The sequence below is a fragment of the Gossypium hirsutum genome, chromosome A11 (genome assembly GCF_007990345.1).
Source record: "Gossypium hirsutum isolate 1008001.06 chromosome A11, Gossypium_hirsutum_v2.1, whole genome shotgun sequence".
NCBI classification, from domain to species: Eukaryota; Viridiplantae; Streptophyta; class Magnoliopsida; order Malvales; family Malvaceae; genus Gossypium; species Gossypium hirsutum.
Genome location: NC_053434.1, coordinates 7225377 through 7244160, shown reverse-complemented (window position 1 = coordinate 7244160; position 18784 = coordinate 7225377). Strand labels below are relative to the sequence as shown.

General features: G+C 35.3%; 2 protein-coding genes across 2 annotated transcripts; both read right to left on the bottom strand.

The window, feature by feature from the left end:
- Window positions 1–1355: 1355 nt before the first annotated feature.
- On the bottom strand, window positions 1356–2213 carry LOC107910876 (malonyl-CoA:anthocyanidin 5-O-glucoside-6''-O-malonyltransferase-like). Its single transcript, XM_016876277.1, has one exon. The coding sequence runs from the start codon at window positions 2211–2213 to the stop codon at window positions 1356–1358; it is 858 nt and encodes a 285-aa protein (XP_016731766.1).
- Window positions 2214–17304: 15091 nt separating this feature from the next.
- LOC107910875 (phenolic glucoside malonyltransferase 1-like) lies at window positions 17305–17859 on the bottom strand. Its single transcript, XM_016838798.1, has one exon. It carries the CDS (start codon window positions 17857–17859, stop codon window positions 17305–17307), a length of 555 nt encoding a protein of 184 aa, XP_016694287.1.
- Between the last annotated feature and the right edge of the window lie 925 nt (window positions 17860–18784).

Sequence of the window (18784 nt, the reverse complement as noted above, 5' to 3'; positions counted from 1 at the left end):
TCTCTCTTCAAGAATAAGAGCAATTGACTCTAAGTTGATTAATTGAAATTTCTTTTTAATTAAAACCCCTATTATCGTATGCAACTTCACTCAATTACGCTAGATCTACTCTTAAACATGATCTATTCCTCATCTGATTTAAGTACATCAAATATGGATTAATAGTTTAGAAATATTAAACCAAGAATTAAGCACACATAATTGAGAACAAGATGCAAATATTTATTGCGTAAAAATAAAGATCAAATAGCAAAATCCATCTAGGGTTCATCTCCCTAGTTATTTGAAAAATTAGTTCATGTTGGTAAATAAAAACATCTAAAATACAGTATAATCATAATAAATAAAGAAACTCATAATAATCTCCAAACAAATTAAGAGGGAATCTTCCATCTTGATGAAAATCTTCTTCAAAATCGACTTTAATGATATTTTTCGAGTCGTTTTCTTAAATATTTTATGACGACTCATTCTCATCTTTTTATTTTTGTCATATATAGGTGTTAAAATGCCGGAAAAACCTAAAAAACACATTTTCCCACTAGTTTAGAGTGCGATTCGCGATTTCCACATGACTTGTCACATGGTTGCGTGGCAGACTGTGTGGCTCACACGTTCGCGTTCCAGCCCATGTGGAATGGTCCAGCCTGCGTGACTCCTGAAACTTGCTCTAATTTTTGCTCATTTTTCTCTCCTCTTGTTCCCAAATGCTCTCTTAAGTATAAAAATATGAATTTAAGGATTAAGAGTGTAAAATTTACCATTAACATCAAATAATTACTTTAAAACGCATTAAAAATGAAGTTAAAATATATTACTTTTAGCACATATAAAAATTAAACTAAAGTAACAGTTCAAAGCGAACCAAGAGCCAGTCAATTTTGAGAACTACATAAACTTGAATACTAATGTATACATTATATAGCACAAAATTTCTGCACTATCATGAAGCCAACTAACAATAACAGCTCCAAGTGAAAGCCAATTTAGCAAATCACGTGCCAAAATTTCGCCTTGTGGCTTCCATCTTCAACAAATGATCTTTAATATCTCCCTGTAATTAAGCTCTTTCTAGAGCTTGGAATTCTTTGAACTTTTGTTTGTCCCTGCTAAGCCTCCACCCTCGTTTTAGGATGTTGAATTACTTGATGATCCAATAACTTATCCGTAATACAACATGTTATTATAATCATAAATTATACTCAAATTTACTGAATATATTATTTGAGCCAACGGGGCCGAACGATAGAAAATATCATAATTTAACATTTTTCATACATAATGGTGGTCGAGTATAGACGGACGGATTTGAGAAACATATTGAGAAACTTAGAGAAAAACCTCTTAATATCTTGTTAAACATCTTTGAGAAACATGGAGAGAAACCGCTCCATTTCAGGCTTCTTCAAGGCCAAGCCAACTTCTATTCCTCTATTCCCATCTCTACTTTCAGCCACGGAAATAGCTTCATTCTTATCAATGGAAACAAGCACCACTTTCCACGGCCTTCCCCATCCAAAATCGGTTTTGTAAAGATCAAATCGTGGCGATCCAGCAACTATAAGTTTTTGCACGGATCCTGGTGGCTCCTTAGCTATTTTGAAAAGGGGTGCCAGCCTATCTTTTGCTCCTTCGAAAACCCCTTTCTCTTTTAATCCCTTCACCATATTGCTTACTTTTACTGCACCAAATGCAATCCCATTTTCGAAGTCCATGTAACCTCCGGCCTCTGATATATCTGCTAGAATAACATTACAGTTTCCAAAATAGGTTTCTGGGACAGGTGGGTCTAAACGGTGCCTGCAATCAGCTGTGAATCCAAGACAAACGCTTCTATCACCTGCTCCACCTCTTGCTTTGACAATGCAACTAGCTACATAACCCAGAGTAAGCGCAAAATCTGATAAAGGCGGAATTTTTGAGCTATCAGGTGATTTAGACAATACCTTTTCCCTCATTTTCTTGAAATCTTCCTGACTAAGCGTAACTGTGGCTCGAACTAGATTACGAGTTGCTCTTTTGTTTGTTGGAACCTTCAAGCTTTTATTACCATTAGAACATATTAAACGTTGGTTCAAGTATAGAATATCAAGGTCATGCCCTGTAGGATCTTTGATAATTTCCCTATCAAAATATGGGATTAGTTCTAGTGGCAACCCAGGGTTTTCTTTATTCCCTAGCCTGCATAGGTAAGCCCAGGATTTCATAAGCATGTGGTACCAGATCCAGGTTCGTACTTGGGGAATACGACCGTTTACGGTACTATTCACGTATATGGCACTATTCACGTATACAGTACTATTCACGTATACGGCACTATTCACGTATACGATACTGTTCACGTATACAGTAGTTGGGATTGAGGAGAAAAATGGCAGCAGCATCGTCATCAGCAAGGACTACTGTGACAAATGCAAAATTTGAAGTAGAGAAATTTGACGGTACCAATAATTTTGGTATGTGGCAGTGTGAGATCCTGGATGTCTTATGTCAGCAAGAGCTGGATATAGCCCTTGAAGAAAAACCTGACAAGATGGATGACAAGGAGTGGGCCAAGATCAATAGACAGGCGTGTGGTACAATCCGCCTATGTTTGGCCAAAGAGCAGAAGTACTCCGTCATGAGGGAGACATCAGCGAAGAAGCTGTGGGATACATTGGAAGAAAAGTTTCTAACGAAAAGTCTTGAAAATAGGCTTTATATGAAAAAGAAACTTTTTCGGTTCACGTATGCACCCGGTATGTCGATGAATGACCATGTGAACTCATTCAATAAAATTTTAGCAGACTTGCTAAATTTGGATGAGAAATTTGAAGATGAAGACAAGGCATTATTGTTGTTGAATTCCCTTCCTGATGAATATGATCATCTTACCACCACATTGCTTCATGGGAAAGATTCAATCACATTTGATGCAGTCTGTAGTGCGTTGTATAGATCTGAGACTCGAAAGAAAGATAAAAGAGATCACAGAGATACAACTGCAGAAGTCTTAACAGTAAGAGGTCGTTCACACAGCAGCAAACCTGGTAGAAGGGGTAAGTCCAAAGGGAGACCCGCCAAAGATGAATGTGCCTTTTGTCGTGAGAAAGGGCATTGGAAAAAGAATTGTCCTAAGTTACAAAAGGGCAAGTCTATTTCTAATGCATGTGTAGCGGAGCATGATGAGGAGTCAGACTTTAGCTTGGTTGGCATGGCAATGGCATGTCAAACGGATGAGTGGATATTGGATTCGGGATGTACTTACCATATGTGTCCTAATAAGGACTGGTTTTCTAGTCTTGAAGAACTAGAAGGTGGAGTTGTTTTTATGGGCAATGATAGTGCTTGTAAGACAATGGGTGTAGGTACAATCAAATTGAAGAACCATGACGGCTCAATCCAAGTTCTGACAGATGTTCGCTATGTACCCAGCTTGAAGAAAAATCTCATCTCATTAGGGGCCCTAGAATCTAAAGGGCTCACAATCACTTTGAGAGATGGATTACTAAAGGTAGTAGCTGGGGTATTGACGGTGATGAAAGGCACTAGAAGAAATAACTTGTACTATTTAAATGGAAGTACAGTTATTGGATCAACATCAACAGCTTCTGCGAAAGATGCAGATTCAGAGGCTACCAGGTTATGGCATAGGCGATTGGGACATGCTGGTGAAAAAGCTTTGCAGACTTTGGCGAAGCAAGGCTTGTTGAAAGGTGCAAATTCTTGCAAATTGGAATTCTGTGAACATTGTGTTCTGGGCAAGCAGACGAGGGTAAAATTTGGTTCAGCAATTCACAATACGAAAGGAATTCTGGACTATGTTCACAGTGATGTGTGGGGACCTACCAAAGTGGCTTCTTTGGGAGGTATGCACTATTTTGTCACTTTTCTTGATGATTATTCAAGAAAAGTATGGGTGTATCTAATGAAAAGAAAAAATGAAGTTTTGGATGCATTTCTGAAGTGGAAGAAGATGATGGAGACTCAGACAGGTCGAAAGGTCAAACGACTTCGATCAGATAATGGTACTGAGTACAAAAATGATCCATTTCTACAAGTATGTCAAGATGAGGGCATTGTGCGACACTTCACTGTTCGAGATACACCACAGCAGAATGGGGTGGCAGAACGCATGAATCGGACTATACTGGAGAAAGTTCGATGTATGTTGTCCAATGCTGGATTGGGCAAGGAATTTTGGGCTGAGGCAGTTACATATGCGTGCCATCTAATTAACCGATTGCCATCAGCTGCAATAAATGGAAAAACTCCTATGGAGATGTGGACTGGTAAACCTGCTACTGATTATGATTCTTTACATGTTTTTGGTTCCACTGCATATTATCATGTAAAAGAATCTAAGTTAGACCCAAGAGCAAAGAAAGCATTATTCATGGGTATAACTGGTGGTGTAAAAGGATACCGTCTCTGGTGTCCTGATACAAGGAAAATTGTTTTCAGTAGAGATGTAACTTTTGATGAATCAACCATGATGAAGAACGAGGATTCACAAAAGGATGACAAAACCAGTAGTACTTTGCAGCAGGTGGAGTTTGAAAAGGTTAATGATGATCCAGCTAATATTGAAAGAACAAATGATGAAGAAGTTTCGACCCAAGAACTTCTACAGCAACAAGATTCAATTGCATATAGGAGGCCAAGAAGAGAGATTCGTAAGCCTGCTCGCTTTGACGATATGGTGGCCTATGCACTTCCAATTGCAGATGATGATGTTCCTTCCACTTACACAGAAGCAATAAGTAACTCTGATGGTGTAAAGTGGAAGCAAGCTATGAATGAAGAAATGCAGTCTCTTCATAAAAATAGGACTTGGGAGTTGGTGAGACTGCCCAAGGGAAAGAAGGCAATTGGATGCAAATGGGTATATGCAAAGAAGGAAGGATTTCCTGGTAAAAATGAAATTCGATACAAGGCTAGATTGGTAGCAAAGGGTTACGCTCAGAAAGAAGGAATAGACTACAATGAAGTGTTTTCTCCAGTTGTGAAGCATTCGTCTATTCGAATTTTGCTAGCCTTGGTTGCGCAATACGATCTTGAACTAGTTCAGCTTGATGTGAAGACAGCATTTTTACACGGTGATTTGGAAGAGGAAATCTATATGACTCAGCCTGATGGATTCAATGTTGCTGATAAAGAAAATTGGGTTTGCAAACTGACAAAGTCGCTTTATGGATTGAAACAATCTCCGAGGCAGTGGTACAAGCGATTTGATCAGTTCATGAAAGGGCAAAGGTACACAAGAAGTAAATTTGATCATTGCGTATATTTTCAGAAGCTACAAGAAGGAACTTTCATATACTTGCTCTTATATGTTGATGATATGCTGATAGCATCTAAGAGCAAAGTTGAGATTGAGAGATTGAAGACTCAACTCAATCTCGAGTTTGAGATGAAAGATCTAGGTGAAGCTAAGAAGATTCTTGGCATGGAAATATGTAGAGATAGAGCTCATGGCAGAGTTAGCTTGTCTCAGAAGCAGTATTTGAAGAAAGTACTACAGCAGTTTGGCATGAACGAGCAGACCAAACCTGTAAGTACCCCGTTGGCTTCTCATTTCAAGCTTTCTGCACAACTATCTCCTTCGACGAATACGGAACGAGAATACATGTTGCAAGTTCCGTATTCTAATGCAGTGGGTAGCTTGATGTATGCAATGGTGTGTACAAGACCCGACATTTCACAGGCAGTTAGTATAGTGAGCAGGTATATGCATAATCCTGGAAAAGGACATTGGCAAGCTGTGAAATGGATTCTACGGTATATTCAGAAGACCGTGGATGTTGGATTACTGTTCAAGCAGGATAATACACTTGGTAAAGGTGTTATTGGGTACGTTGATTCTGACTATGCCGGTGATTTGGACAAGCGAAGATCAACCACCGGTTATGTGTTTACACTTGCTGGAGGACCAATAAGTTGGAAGTCTACACTACAGTCTACAGTTGCATTGTCAACCACAGAAGCCGAGTACATGGCTGTAACAGAGGCTGTAAAGGAGGCTATTTGGTTACAAGGTATGGCTAAAACCTTGGGGTTGGTTCAGGAGCATATTAACGTGTATTGTGATAGTCAAAGTGCTATTCATTTAGCAAAGAATCAAGTCTATCATGCACGTACAAAACATATCGACGTACGATTCCATTTTGTGCGGGAAATTATTGAAGAGGGGAAAATTTGTCTTCAGAAGATCAAGACTGCAAATAATCCCGCAGATATGATGACCAAGGTGGTAACAGCAACCAAGTTCGAACATTGTTTGAACTTGATTAATATCCTGCAAGTTTAACAGTTGAAGAAGGCACTATCAAGTATTGTTGTCAAAGGCAGAAAGAATTGTGTGAAGATAAGATTATCCTAATCAAATCTTCAAGGTGGAGATTATTGGAACCCACCCATTGTTTGAAAAGTCAAAAAGGGTGGGCACCGAAAGTAGAAAGTAAAATTGGTTGGCAAGTTGTAACACCCCTTAACCCCGAACCGTCGCCGGAACAGAATTATGAGGCATTACCGGACGTATCGAACGATTTACAACAATTCTTAAATAAATAACCAATATATTAAAATAATTCATAAAATTTATTAATTTGTTTACCAAATGACTTCATTTTTTTTTTTTATAAAAATTTCGGCAGCATTTCTGCTTATTTTTACATAAAACCCCCTGCAAATTAAAACCATATAGTTCCCAAATATCATCAATTCAACCAATTCATTTCACATTCACATTTTCTATTCTAAATACTTCTAATCAAACTCAATCTACACAATACCAATTTAAAAATTAACAATGTACTAATTAGATAAAATAGATAGACTTCTTTCATTAAAATCCATAAACTTTTAATACTAACATTTTTAACCATTATATAATAAAACATAATAACCTTTATACACAATCTATGTACATGCCACCTTTACCAAAGGAAAAATACATCACCAAGTTTTGCCGAAGCCGGGATTAATCTGGATGCTGAACCGAGACCTTTGACTTCTATTGACCTGCGCACGGAAACAACCGTACGCTGAGTAATTCATACTCAGTGGTATTACCATAATTCAAATTATAACAATAATGTACATGTAAAGCATAAATCGTATATACAATTTAAATTAAATATTTCAACAATAGCAATTCATCAACCAATATCGTATATCCACAATTTGAGTTTGAATAATTCACGAACCTTAGGTTCATTTCTCAATCTCATTTCACATTTCAATTCACAATTCAACTTTTTCATATCATTTCAATAGCTCGTTTGACCAACTCGTTCGGTTTATCATTTCATCATTTACCCTATTAACAAAACTCGGACTTTGGCGGATACACGGATCCAACCAAACACACCAGAATGGCACCCAGTGCCTCATCGGATAGTTCGAAGCAATAGTTGACACCCAGTGTCTCATCGGCAAAGCCGAAGAAAGTTGGTACCCAGTACCTCATCGAATCTATCCGAAGAAATATAGTGACACCCAGTGTCTCATCGACTCGAGGTCGAAGTATCCCTGAACTCTTCCAATCCTATGGCATGCCAACTATATCCGACTCAGCCCGACTAGTTAATAGGGTATTTAAATCACATATAATCCCAATTCAATCACACTTTCTCACACTTTCAATTCAATCATTTTTCCACCTTTCAATCAATAATTAATCCGCAATTAACATATTTTCACAACTCAATACATTTCCATTCAATTTAATATCGGTCACTATTCGATTTAAATTCATTTCCCGCTTTCAATCAACAAACAATTCAAATATTATTTCATATCAACTATTCAATTTAATTCCCACTCATAATAATAATAATAATAATAATAATAATAATAATACTTACCTCACATTTCATTTACTAGACACATAAATTAAAATTTAACATTTAATAATAAATAACTTGAATTATAGTAATACAAACCGTAATTTTCTCGAGTTTACTCCTCGATGACTTTCTCCTTTCCTTTCGATGCTGATGCTTTAGGTTCTTTGTTGGCTACGAAAATAATAATTTATAATAATCAATACAACATGATTCAATTTAATTCATGAGCCTAAACATGCAAATTTAACCATTTTTAATGTATTTATATAATTTCACCATTAAGCTGTCTACTTGGGTCATTGTTACTAAATTATTTATATCTTGAGCTACGAAACTCCAAATTAATATCCGTAAATTTTCCTTAAAACTAGACTCATATATCTTATAATCATAAATTTCCAGAATTTTTGGTCTAGCCATTTAATACAGTTTATTCGTTAAATACTCCCCTGTTATTTCATTTGACAGTTCTGACCTCTCTCCACTAAAACTAAATTATCTCATTGTACAGAACTTGAATAAGGTTCTTGTTTATTTATTTTGAAACTAGATTCATTAAGGAGTTCACATATATAAATTACACTCCATAATAATTTTTGTACAATTTTTAATGATTTTCCAAAGTTAAAACAGGGCATCTCGAAATCACCCCGAACCAGTATTACAAAATTTCAAATATCTCTTGATTCATCAATTAATTGCTTACATTGTTTCTACTATAAGAAACTAGACTCAATAAGCTTTAATTCCATATTTTGTTCATCCTCTAGTTCAATTTATAAAATTTTTAGTGAATTTTCAAAGTCAGACCATTGCTACTTCCCAAAACTGTTTTGATTAAAAATGTTAATAACCAAATTTATAACACCAATTCACACCTTATTCCTATTCAAATTTCATTTAAACTCAAATTTAACTATTAAATTTTTAACATATTTTCTTAATTCCGAATTTTCCTCAATCTAGTCCCTAAAACAAAAAAAACTTATAGTTTCTTTTACAATTTAATCCCTTTTTCAATTCTAACTTAAAATTCCTTCAAGTTAATCCCTAATTCATCTCTTTTGTTCAACATAAACTATACTTGAAAACCTATGAACTTACAAAATATCAACTTAATTCCATCAAAACTTTGTTTTAAAGCTTTTAAAACATTAGAATTAAGAGAAAATGGCTAATTTGACTTACCAATTTAAATTTCAAGCTTCAAAAACCCTATTTCCCCTTTTTTCTTCTTTTTCTTCTTTCTCCCCTGCTTCTCCCCTGTTTCGTCTCTTCTATTCTGTTTCTTTGTTCTTTCTATTCTGTTTCTTTTCTGTTTTGTTTCTTTTATATATAATAATATAATATTTATAATATAATTAATTTAATAATATACTTTATAATTAATTTATATATTTATATAAATAATAATATAAAATCTAAGATTTTTACAATGTTATGCCGCCTCAACTTCCAAATGTGGCTTGATTGCCCATTTGGTCCCTATTATTTTCCTTTAATCTATAATTAAACTTTTACTCTTATTCAATTTAATCCTTTTTACTAATTACTCTAAATTAAGCTAAATTTACTTAATTAAAACCTAATTAAACACACTACTAGTCTCGTAAATATTTCTAATAATTATTTTCGGACTCAATTTACTAGGACGGAGGCCCGATATTATACTTTTCCGATGCCCATGAATTTTGGGTCATTACATTTCTCCCCCTCTTAATAAATTTCGTCCTCGAAATTTACCTGAGAAGAGATGAGGATATTGTGCTCTCATTGTCTCTTCCGGTTCCCAAGTTGCTTCTTCCACACTATGGCTTCTCCATAAAACTTTTACTAAAGGAACCCGTTTATTTCTTAATTCTTTCACTTCTCGTGCTAATATTTGAACTGGTTCTTCTTCATAAGTTAAATCAGATCGAAGTTCAATGTCTTCAGTGGGAATAACATGAGAAGGATCCGATCTATATCTCCGAAGCATCGAAACATGAAAAACATCATGAATTTTCTGTAACTCTGGAGGTAAGGATAATCGATAAGCAACAGGCCCAATTCTTTCCACTATCTCATACGGCCCAATAAAGCGCGGACTTAATTTTCCCTTCCGACCAAATCTCAAAATTTTCTTCCACGGCGATACTTTGAGGAATACCTTATCACCAACGGAATATTCAATGTCTCGTCGTTTCAAGTCTGCGTAAGATTTCTGTCTGTCGAAAGCGGCTTTCAGTCTATCTTTAATCTTTTTAACTGTTTCTTCTGTCTCTTGAATCAATTCCGGCCCAATCACTTTTCTTTCTCTTAATTCTGTCCAACATATTGGTGATCGACACCTTCGACCATAAAGTGCTTCATATGGAGCCATTTGAATACTAGATTGGAAACTATTATTATAAACAAACTCGGCCAATGGTAAATAACGTTCCCAACCTGATTCAAATCAATGACACAAGCTCGAAGCATATCTTCTAATATCTGAATTACTCGTTCAGATTGTCCATCAGTTTGAGGATGAAAAGCTGTACTGAAACTAAGTCGAGTACCCAATGATTCATGCAGCTGCTTCCAAAATCTCGAAGTGAATCGAGGATCTCTGTCTGAAATTATTGATACCGGAATACCATGTAATCTAACAATTTCTCGAATATAAACCTCGGCAAGCTTCTGTAATGACCAGTCGGTTCTAACTGCTATAAAATGAGCTGATTTTGTGAGTCGATCAACAATCACCCAAATAGCATTCTTTTTACTCACTGACAATGGCAACCCCGTAACAAAATCCATGGTAATGCGATCCCATTTCCACTCGGGAATAGTAATAGGCTGTAACAGGCCTGTTGGTACCTGATGTTCTGCTTTTACCCGCTGACAAGTCAAGCATTTACTGACATATTCAACTATATCTTTCTTTATTCCTGGCCACCAATACAGTTCTCGTAGATCACGATACATCTTCGTTCCTCCTGGGTGCAAAGCAAAAATACTATTATGTGCTTCTCGGAGAATCAATTCTTTAATCTCAGAAGTAGATGGAACACAAATTCGATTCCGAAATCTCAAACAATCATGCTCGTCAATACTAAAATTTTCTACCGCACCATACTGTACCATTTCTCTTTTCCTCATCAACTTTTCATCTTTTAACTGTGCTGCTCTGATTTGATCAAACATCACCGGCTTGACTCTTAACTCAGCTAACAAACTTCCATCATCCTTAATACTAAGTCGAGCGAACATTGCTCGTAATTCAATCGCTGCTTTTCTACTCAATGCATCTGCTACCACATTTGCCTTCCCTGGATGATAATCTATAACACAATCATAATCTTTCAGAAGTTCAATCCACCGTCTCTGTCTCAGATTCAACTCCTTTTGTGACAGAAGATATTTTAGACTTTTATGATCAGTGTAAATATAACATTTCTCACCATACAAGTAATGTCTCCAAATCTTCAATGCAAAGATTACAGCAGCTAACTCTAAATCGTGTGTCGGGTAGTTGCGTTCATGTGACTTCAACTGTCGAGATGCATAAGCTATTACTTTTCCTTCTTGCATCAATACACAACCCAAACCATTCAAAGAAGCATCACTGTACACTATGAAATCTTTCCCTGATTCTGGTAAAGTTAAAACTGGTGCCTCTGTCAACATCTGTTTCAATGTTTCAAAGCTCCTCTGACACTGATCATCCCAGATAAATGGAACATTCTTCTGTAGTAATTTGGTCATCGGCAAAGCTATCTTCGAAAACCCATTTACAAATCTTCTGTAATACCCAGCCAAACCAAGAAAACTGCGTACCTCTGATACATTCTTTGGTGCCTTCCATTGAACAATTGCCTCGATCTTCTTCGGATCAACTCTAATCCCATCCGCAGATACAACATGTCCCAAGAATACTACCTCTGATAACCAGAATTCACATTTACTTAGTTTCCCGTACAACTGTTTTTCTCGCAGAATTTGTAGCACGGTTCTGAGATGCTGATCATGCTCTGACTCTGACTTCGAATAAACCAAGATGTCATCAATAAAAACCACCACAAACTGATCTAAATACGGCTGAAAAATACGATTCATCAGATCCATAAAAGCAGCTGGAGCATTAGTCAACCCGAACGGCATCACCAAAAATTCATAATGACCATATCGAGTACGAAATGCAGTCTTCGGAACATCACTTTCTTTTACCTTCAGCTGATAATACCCAGATCTTAAGTCAATCTTTGAAAATACTGAAGCTCCTTTTAGTTGATCAAATAAATCATCTATACGGGGTAACGGATACCGGTTCTTGATCGTCACTTTGTTTAACTGCCGGTAATCAATACAAAGCCGCATCGATCCATCTTTCTTTTTAACAAACAATACTGGAGCTCCCCAAGGTGAGATGCTCGGTCTAATAAATCCACGATCTGACAAGTCCTGTAACTGCACTTTCAACTCTTTCAACTCAGTGGGTGACATTCGATACGGTGGTATAGAGATTGGTGCTGTACCCGGATACACTTCTATAGCAAATTCAACCTCTCTGTTACTACATCGTGGGCGTCACCTTCTTCCCGTGTTCTGACCACATAAGCTCTGGCAGGTACTTTAGCCTCAGACTGCTGAGTAGCAATATCATTGCTTCTCCTAATACTTCCTCCCCTTGAAACCGAACCACCTCTTCCTAACCCTCTGCCTCTAGCTGTAGATACCGATCTCTGTGATGTCACGGGTACAGTACTATCAACTTTCGGACAGTCTCTGATGAAATGGTCTGTAGAACCACATCGAAAACAGCCTCTAGTTAATTTCCAACATTCCCCTCTGTGTTTCTTTCCGCAGTGTTGGCAGTCTGGAATATCTATTTCTCGGGAAGGACCTCTCACACTGCCAGTAGATGTCATCGTCTGTTTTCCCCTATTTCTACCACCTCTGTCTGACCTGAAACTGGATCTCCAACCACTTTGGAATTCCTTTGGTCTTTTCGGCTGAGGATTCGAACTGGTAGTTCCTGTACGCTTCCCGGTTGGTCTAACAACTTCAGTCTTTTTGTCGAGGCCCAGAACTTGTTCCACCATTTTAGCTCGTTCAATCAAATCTACTAACTCAGTGATCCGATGGGATACTAGCTGCACTTTGATCTCGTCTCGTAAACCCCGTAAAAATCTTTTACAACTATCGGCTTCTATCGGAATAAACTCGGAGGCATATCTACTGAGTCTCGAAAATTCCCTCTCATAATCTATTACTGACATATCACCCTGTTGTAGCAACAAAAACTCTTGTTTCTTGTCTTCAATATACATCTCCCCGATATATTTCTTTTGAAACTCTTTCTGAAATAGATCCCACGTTATCTGACTCTCTGGTAAATGTCGAACCACTGATTCCCACCATAGATAAGCTTCCCCTTGTAATAACGATACGGCACAGATTAAACACTCTCGGGGGGTACAATCCAATTGCTGCAAAATTCTTTTAGTCGACTCCATCCAATTTTCAGCTATGGATGGATCAACTCCTTTTAGACCCATAAATTCAGTGGCACCATATTTCCTCAGTTCCTTTATCGGAGCCCGTCTAACAGTAGGTACTGAAGTCGTAACAGGAGTAGTTCCTGCTACTCTTTGTAATGCATCAGCTATAATTCTCAGTAATTGGGATTCATCTCTATCTCTGACATTTTCTCGTTCTACATTAGAAGGTTGGTTGCCTAACGGATTCACACTCGGTGCAACAGATTCTGTTTCATCTAATTCTCTATCTTCACTATACATTCTTTCATCAGTATCATTTATTCTTTCTTCAGACATCTTTAATCTATAAAACAAAACAAACAAATAGGTCAGCATCCAAAAATCCCGACTCAGTTTAACTCGACAGTGGCATGTACATCTAGACTCAATTCCGAGCTCGATTTAGGCCGAGAATCGGCTAAACCTGATAGCTCTGATACCATAAAATGTAACACCCCTTAACCCCGAACCGTCGCCGGAACAGAATTATGAGGCATTACCGGACGTATCGAACGATTTACAACAATTCTTAAATAAATAACCAATATATTAAAATAATTCATAAAATTTATTAATTTGTTTACCAAATGACTTCATTTTTTTTTTTATAAAAATTTCGGCAGCATTTCTGCTTATTTTTACATAAAACCCCCTGCAAATTAAAACCATATAGTTCCCAAATATCATCAATTCAACCAATTCATTTCACATTCACATTTTCTATTCTAAATACTTCTAATCAAACTCAATCTACACAATACCAATTTAAAATTTAACAATGTACTAATTAGATAAAATAGATAGACTTCTTTCATTAAAATCCATAAACTTTTAATACTAACATTTTTAACCATTATATAATAAAACATAATAACCTTTATACACAATCTATGTACATGCCACCTTTACCAAAGGAAAAATACATCACCAAGTTTTGCCGAAGCCGGGATTAATCTGGATGCTGAACCGAGACCTTTGACTTCTATTGACCTGCGTACGGAAACAACCGTACGCTGAGTAATTCATACTCAGTGGTATTACCATAATTCAAATTATAACAATAATGTACATGTAAAGCATAAATCGTATATACAATTTAAATTAAATATTTCAACAATAGCAATTCATCAACCAATATCGTATATCCACAATTTGAGTTTGAATAATTCACGAACCTTAGGTTCATTTCTCAATCTCATTTCACATTTCAATTCACAATTCAACTTTTTCATATCATTTCAATAGCTCGTTTGACCAACTCGTTCGGTTTATCATTTCATCATTTACCCTATTAACAAAACTCGGACTTTGGCGGATACACGGATCCAACCAAACACACCAGAATGGCACCCAGTGCCTCATCGGATAGTTCGAAGCAATAGTTGACACCCAGTGTCTCATCGGCAAAGCCGAAGAAAGTTGGTACCCAGTACCTCATCGAATCTATCCGAAGAAATATAGTGACACCCAGTGTCTCATCGACTCGAGGTCGAAGTATCCCTGAACTCTTCCAATCCTATGGCATGCCAACTATATCCGACTCAGCCCGACTAGTTAATAGGGTATTTAAATCACATATAATCCCAATTCAATCACACTTTCTCACACTTTCAATTCAATCATTTTTCCACCTTTCAATCAATAATTAATCCGCAATTAACATATTTTCACAACTCAATACATTTCCATTCAATTTAATATCGGTCACTATTCGATTTAAATTCATTTCCCGCTTTCAATCAACAAACAATTCAAATATTATTTCATATCAACTATTCAATTTAATTCCCACTCATAATAATAATAATAATAATAATAATAATAATAATAATACTTACCTCACATTTCATTTACTAGACACATAAATTAAAATTTAACATTTAATAATAAATAACTTGAATTATAGTAATACAAACCGTAATTTTCTCGAGTTTACTCCTCGATGACTTTCTCCTTTCCTTTCGATGCTGATGCTTTAGGTTCTTTGTTGGCTACGAAAATAATAATTTATAATAATCAATACAACATGATTCAATTTAATTCATGAGCCTAAACATGCAAATTTAACCATTTTTAATGTATTTATATAATTTCACCATTAAGCTGTCTACTTGGGTCATTGTTACTAAATTATTTATATCTTGAGCTACGAAACTCCAAATTAATATCCGTAAATTTTCCTTAAAACTAGACTCATATATCTTATAATCATAAAATTTCCAGAATTTTTGGTCTAGCCATTTAATACAGTTTATTCGTTAAATACTCCCCTGTTATTTCATTTGACAGTTCTGACCTCTCTCCACTAAAACTAAATTATCTCATTGTACAGAACTTGAATAAGGTTCTTGTTTATTTATTTTGAAACTAGATTCATTAAGGAGTTCACATATATAAATTACACTCCATAATAATTTTTGTACAATTTTTAATGATTTTCCAAAGTTAAAACAGGGCATCTCGAAATCACCCCGAACCAGTATTACAAAATTTCAAATATCTCTTGATTCATCAATTAATTGCTTACATTGTTTCTACTATAAGAAACTAGACTCAATAAGCTTTAATTCCATATTTTGTTCATCCTCTAGTTCAATTTATAAAATTTTTAGTGAATTTTCAAAGTCAGACCATTGCTACTTCCCAAAACTGTTTTGATTAAAAATGTTAATAACCAAATTTATAACACCAATTCACACCTTATTCCTATTCAAATTTCATTTAAACTCAAATTTAACTATTAAATTTTTAACATATTTTCTTAATTCCGAATTTTCCTCAATCTAGTCCCTAAAACAAAAAAAACTTATAGTTTCTTTTACAATTTAATCCCTTTTTCAATTCTAACTTAAAATTCCTTCAAGTTAATCCCTAATTCATCTCTTTTGTTCAACATAAACTATACTTGAAAACCTATGAACTTACAAAATATCAACTTAATTCCATCAAAACTTTGTTTTAAAGCTTTTAAAACATTAGAATTAAGAGAAAATGGCTAATTTGACTTACCAATTTAAATTTCAAGCTTCAAAAACCCTATTTCCCCTTTTTTCTTCTTTTTCTTCTTTCTCCCCTGCTTCTCCCCTGTTTCGTCTCTTCTATTCTGTTTCTTTGTTCTTTCTATTCTGTTTCTTTTCTGTTTTGTTTCTTTTATATATAATAATATAATATTTATAATATAATTAATTTAATAATATACTTTATAATTAATTTATATATTTATATAAATAATAATATAAAAATCTAAGATTTTTACAATGTTATGCCGCCTCAACTTCCAAATGTGGCTTGATTGCCCATTTGGTCCCTATTATTTTCCTTTAATCTATAATTAAACTTTTACTCTTATTCAATTTAATCCTTTTTACTAATTACTCTAAATTAAGCTAAATTTACTTAATTAAAACCTAATTAAACACACTACTAGTCTCGTAAATATTTCTAATAATTATTTTCGGACTCAATTTACTAGGACGGAGGCCCGATATTATACTTTTCCGATGCCCATGAATTTTGGGTCATTACACAAGTTGGATTAAAAGTTGGCATGGGATAATTGCAATTTTGGTCCCTAATTGTATAGGGACATTGCAAGTTGATCCTTGAACCTCAACTATAAATAGGCCTAACCATTTCTTACTTTCTTCATCCCACACTTGCCATTCTCTACTTAAGGCAATTGTTCTCTCTCCCTATTTGTAAACTTTCACTTGTATTTTTGGAGTGAAATATATTTGGTAGTGCCCGAGGACGTAGGCAAAATTTGCTGAACCTCGTTAAAATTCTAGTGTTCTTTATTTTTGTTCTGCATATTTTGCAAGTGTTATTGTAGTGATTTATTGTGCTATTAAATTATGATAGAGGGATATTCTGGCTAGGAAAGATCTGGTATGTAAGCGATCCTCGTGATCCACCTCTCTTTCCTGGGAATTGAACTTAGTGTGATTTTTCAATACAATAATTTTACTCTTTCACACGCTTCCGCGCAACAGCATGGATGTAGTTTTTCCTTCAAGAACTGTATGATGAGCTGTGATTCCAATGAAAAAACCTTGACTAGGAAAAAATGTTATTTGAATAGCTAGAATTGATGCAGAATCATCTGAGGATCTCAGGTGGGGTATTAAAGGATGTAACTCAACAGCTTCATAGATTCCATTGCTGGAGAGACGGTGAAAGTCTGCACCAGACTCGGCAACTATGACTGAAACTCCATCATCTGGAGCGTACAAAATGAAGGGTCTGGGGGCATCCGATGGCCACTTGAGGCTTCCAGCGACGGGGAGGTAATGACGCAGCGTTAGAGAAAGAGATTGCTTGAGTTTGGGGAGGATTTCTGAGCTGAAATCTGCAGGGGTTAAGTCGTTAAGGTTGTAAAAAAGGAGTCCCTCAACTGGTGGGAATGTGAACCAGAAACTGTCGAAGAAAGTGAGCGGCAAAGAGAATTCAATGGTACAGTTCGGTAATTCAAGGGATGGTTTGATTTGAGCAATCTCAAGGATTTTCACAGTACAAGAAGATCCCATGGCGGAAACTTTCTCTTCTCCGTTGGATTTTTTTGGTCACTCCGGGAACTTAAATAGATACAACATGGAGTAGTGGAATTATATAATTTTTTGTTCAAACTTATCATAATTTAGTATATAATGTACTCACAAATATAATAAAAACATACGATACCAACTATGGAACTGCAGTGTGCAAGCCTGCAATTTGTTGGAATATCATGGAATGCATTATGCATATATTTCTATATGCTACGGCAAGAAAGAAATAGTAGGCTACATGGAAGATCACCTCAGGTTCTTTTTGCTTTTATTAGAAGAATAGTTCAACGTAGACTTATTAAATCTCCACTCCACTCTAGGTCATGATTTCAGGTTTTTGCATATGTACTGTTGCAGTTGGCAGGTTCTTTCAGATTTGTGGTACTGAAGAAGCTTGCCGTCCTTACACCTAAATAAAAAAGATAAATTAAAATAAATGGTTAAGATTTAACCTATAAATTTAACTTAAAAAGTATATCCTTTTCCCCTTTATAATTTATACTTAAATTACTTTAAGTTTGATACCTTTGCTTTTTGTTTTTAGTACACAAAACCATAATGTGATAACAAATATAATAATATACTACTAAGTGATATTAGCCAAACGACTAATATTTTCCTTTAAGTAAATATTCTACCGATATCACAATCTTTGTAAAAATTTACACCTCATTACAATATAAACTTAAAAATTTGATACCTTTCTTAATTTATTTGTTAGTAAACCCGTTAAATCTATTTTTAAAAAAAATGTTTAACAAACTAATCAGAACCTAAACTATGTTTTTTTTTTGCCAAAATAAATTGTTATTTTCTTCATTTTGGTATCAAAACGTTTTTTTGTAGTGATATTTAAACTATACGGCTATTAATTCCATCATCATTTAAATTATTATATTTATTT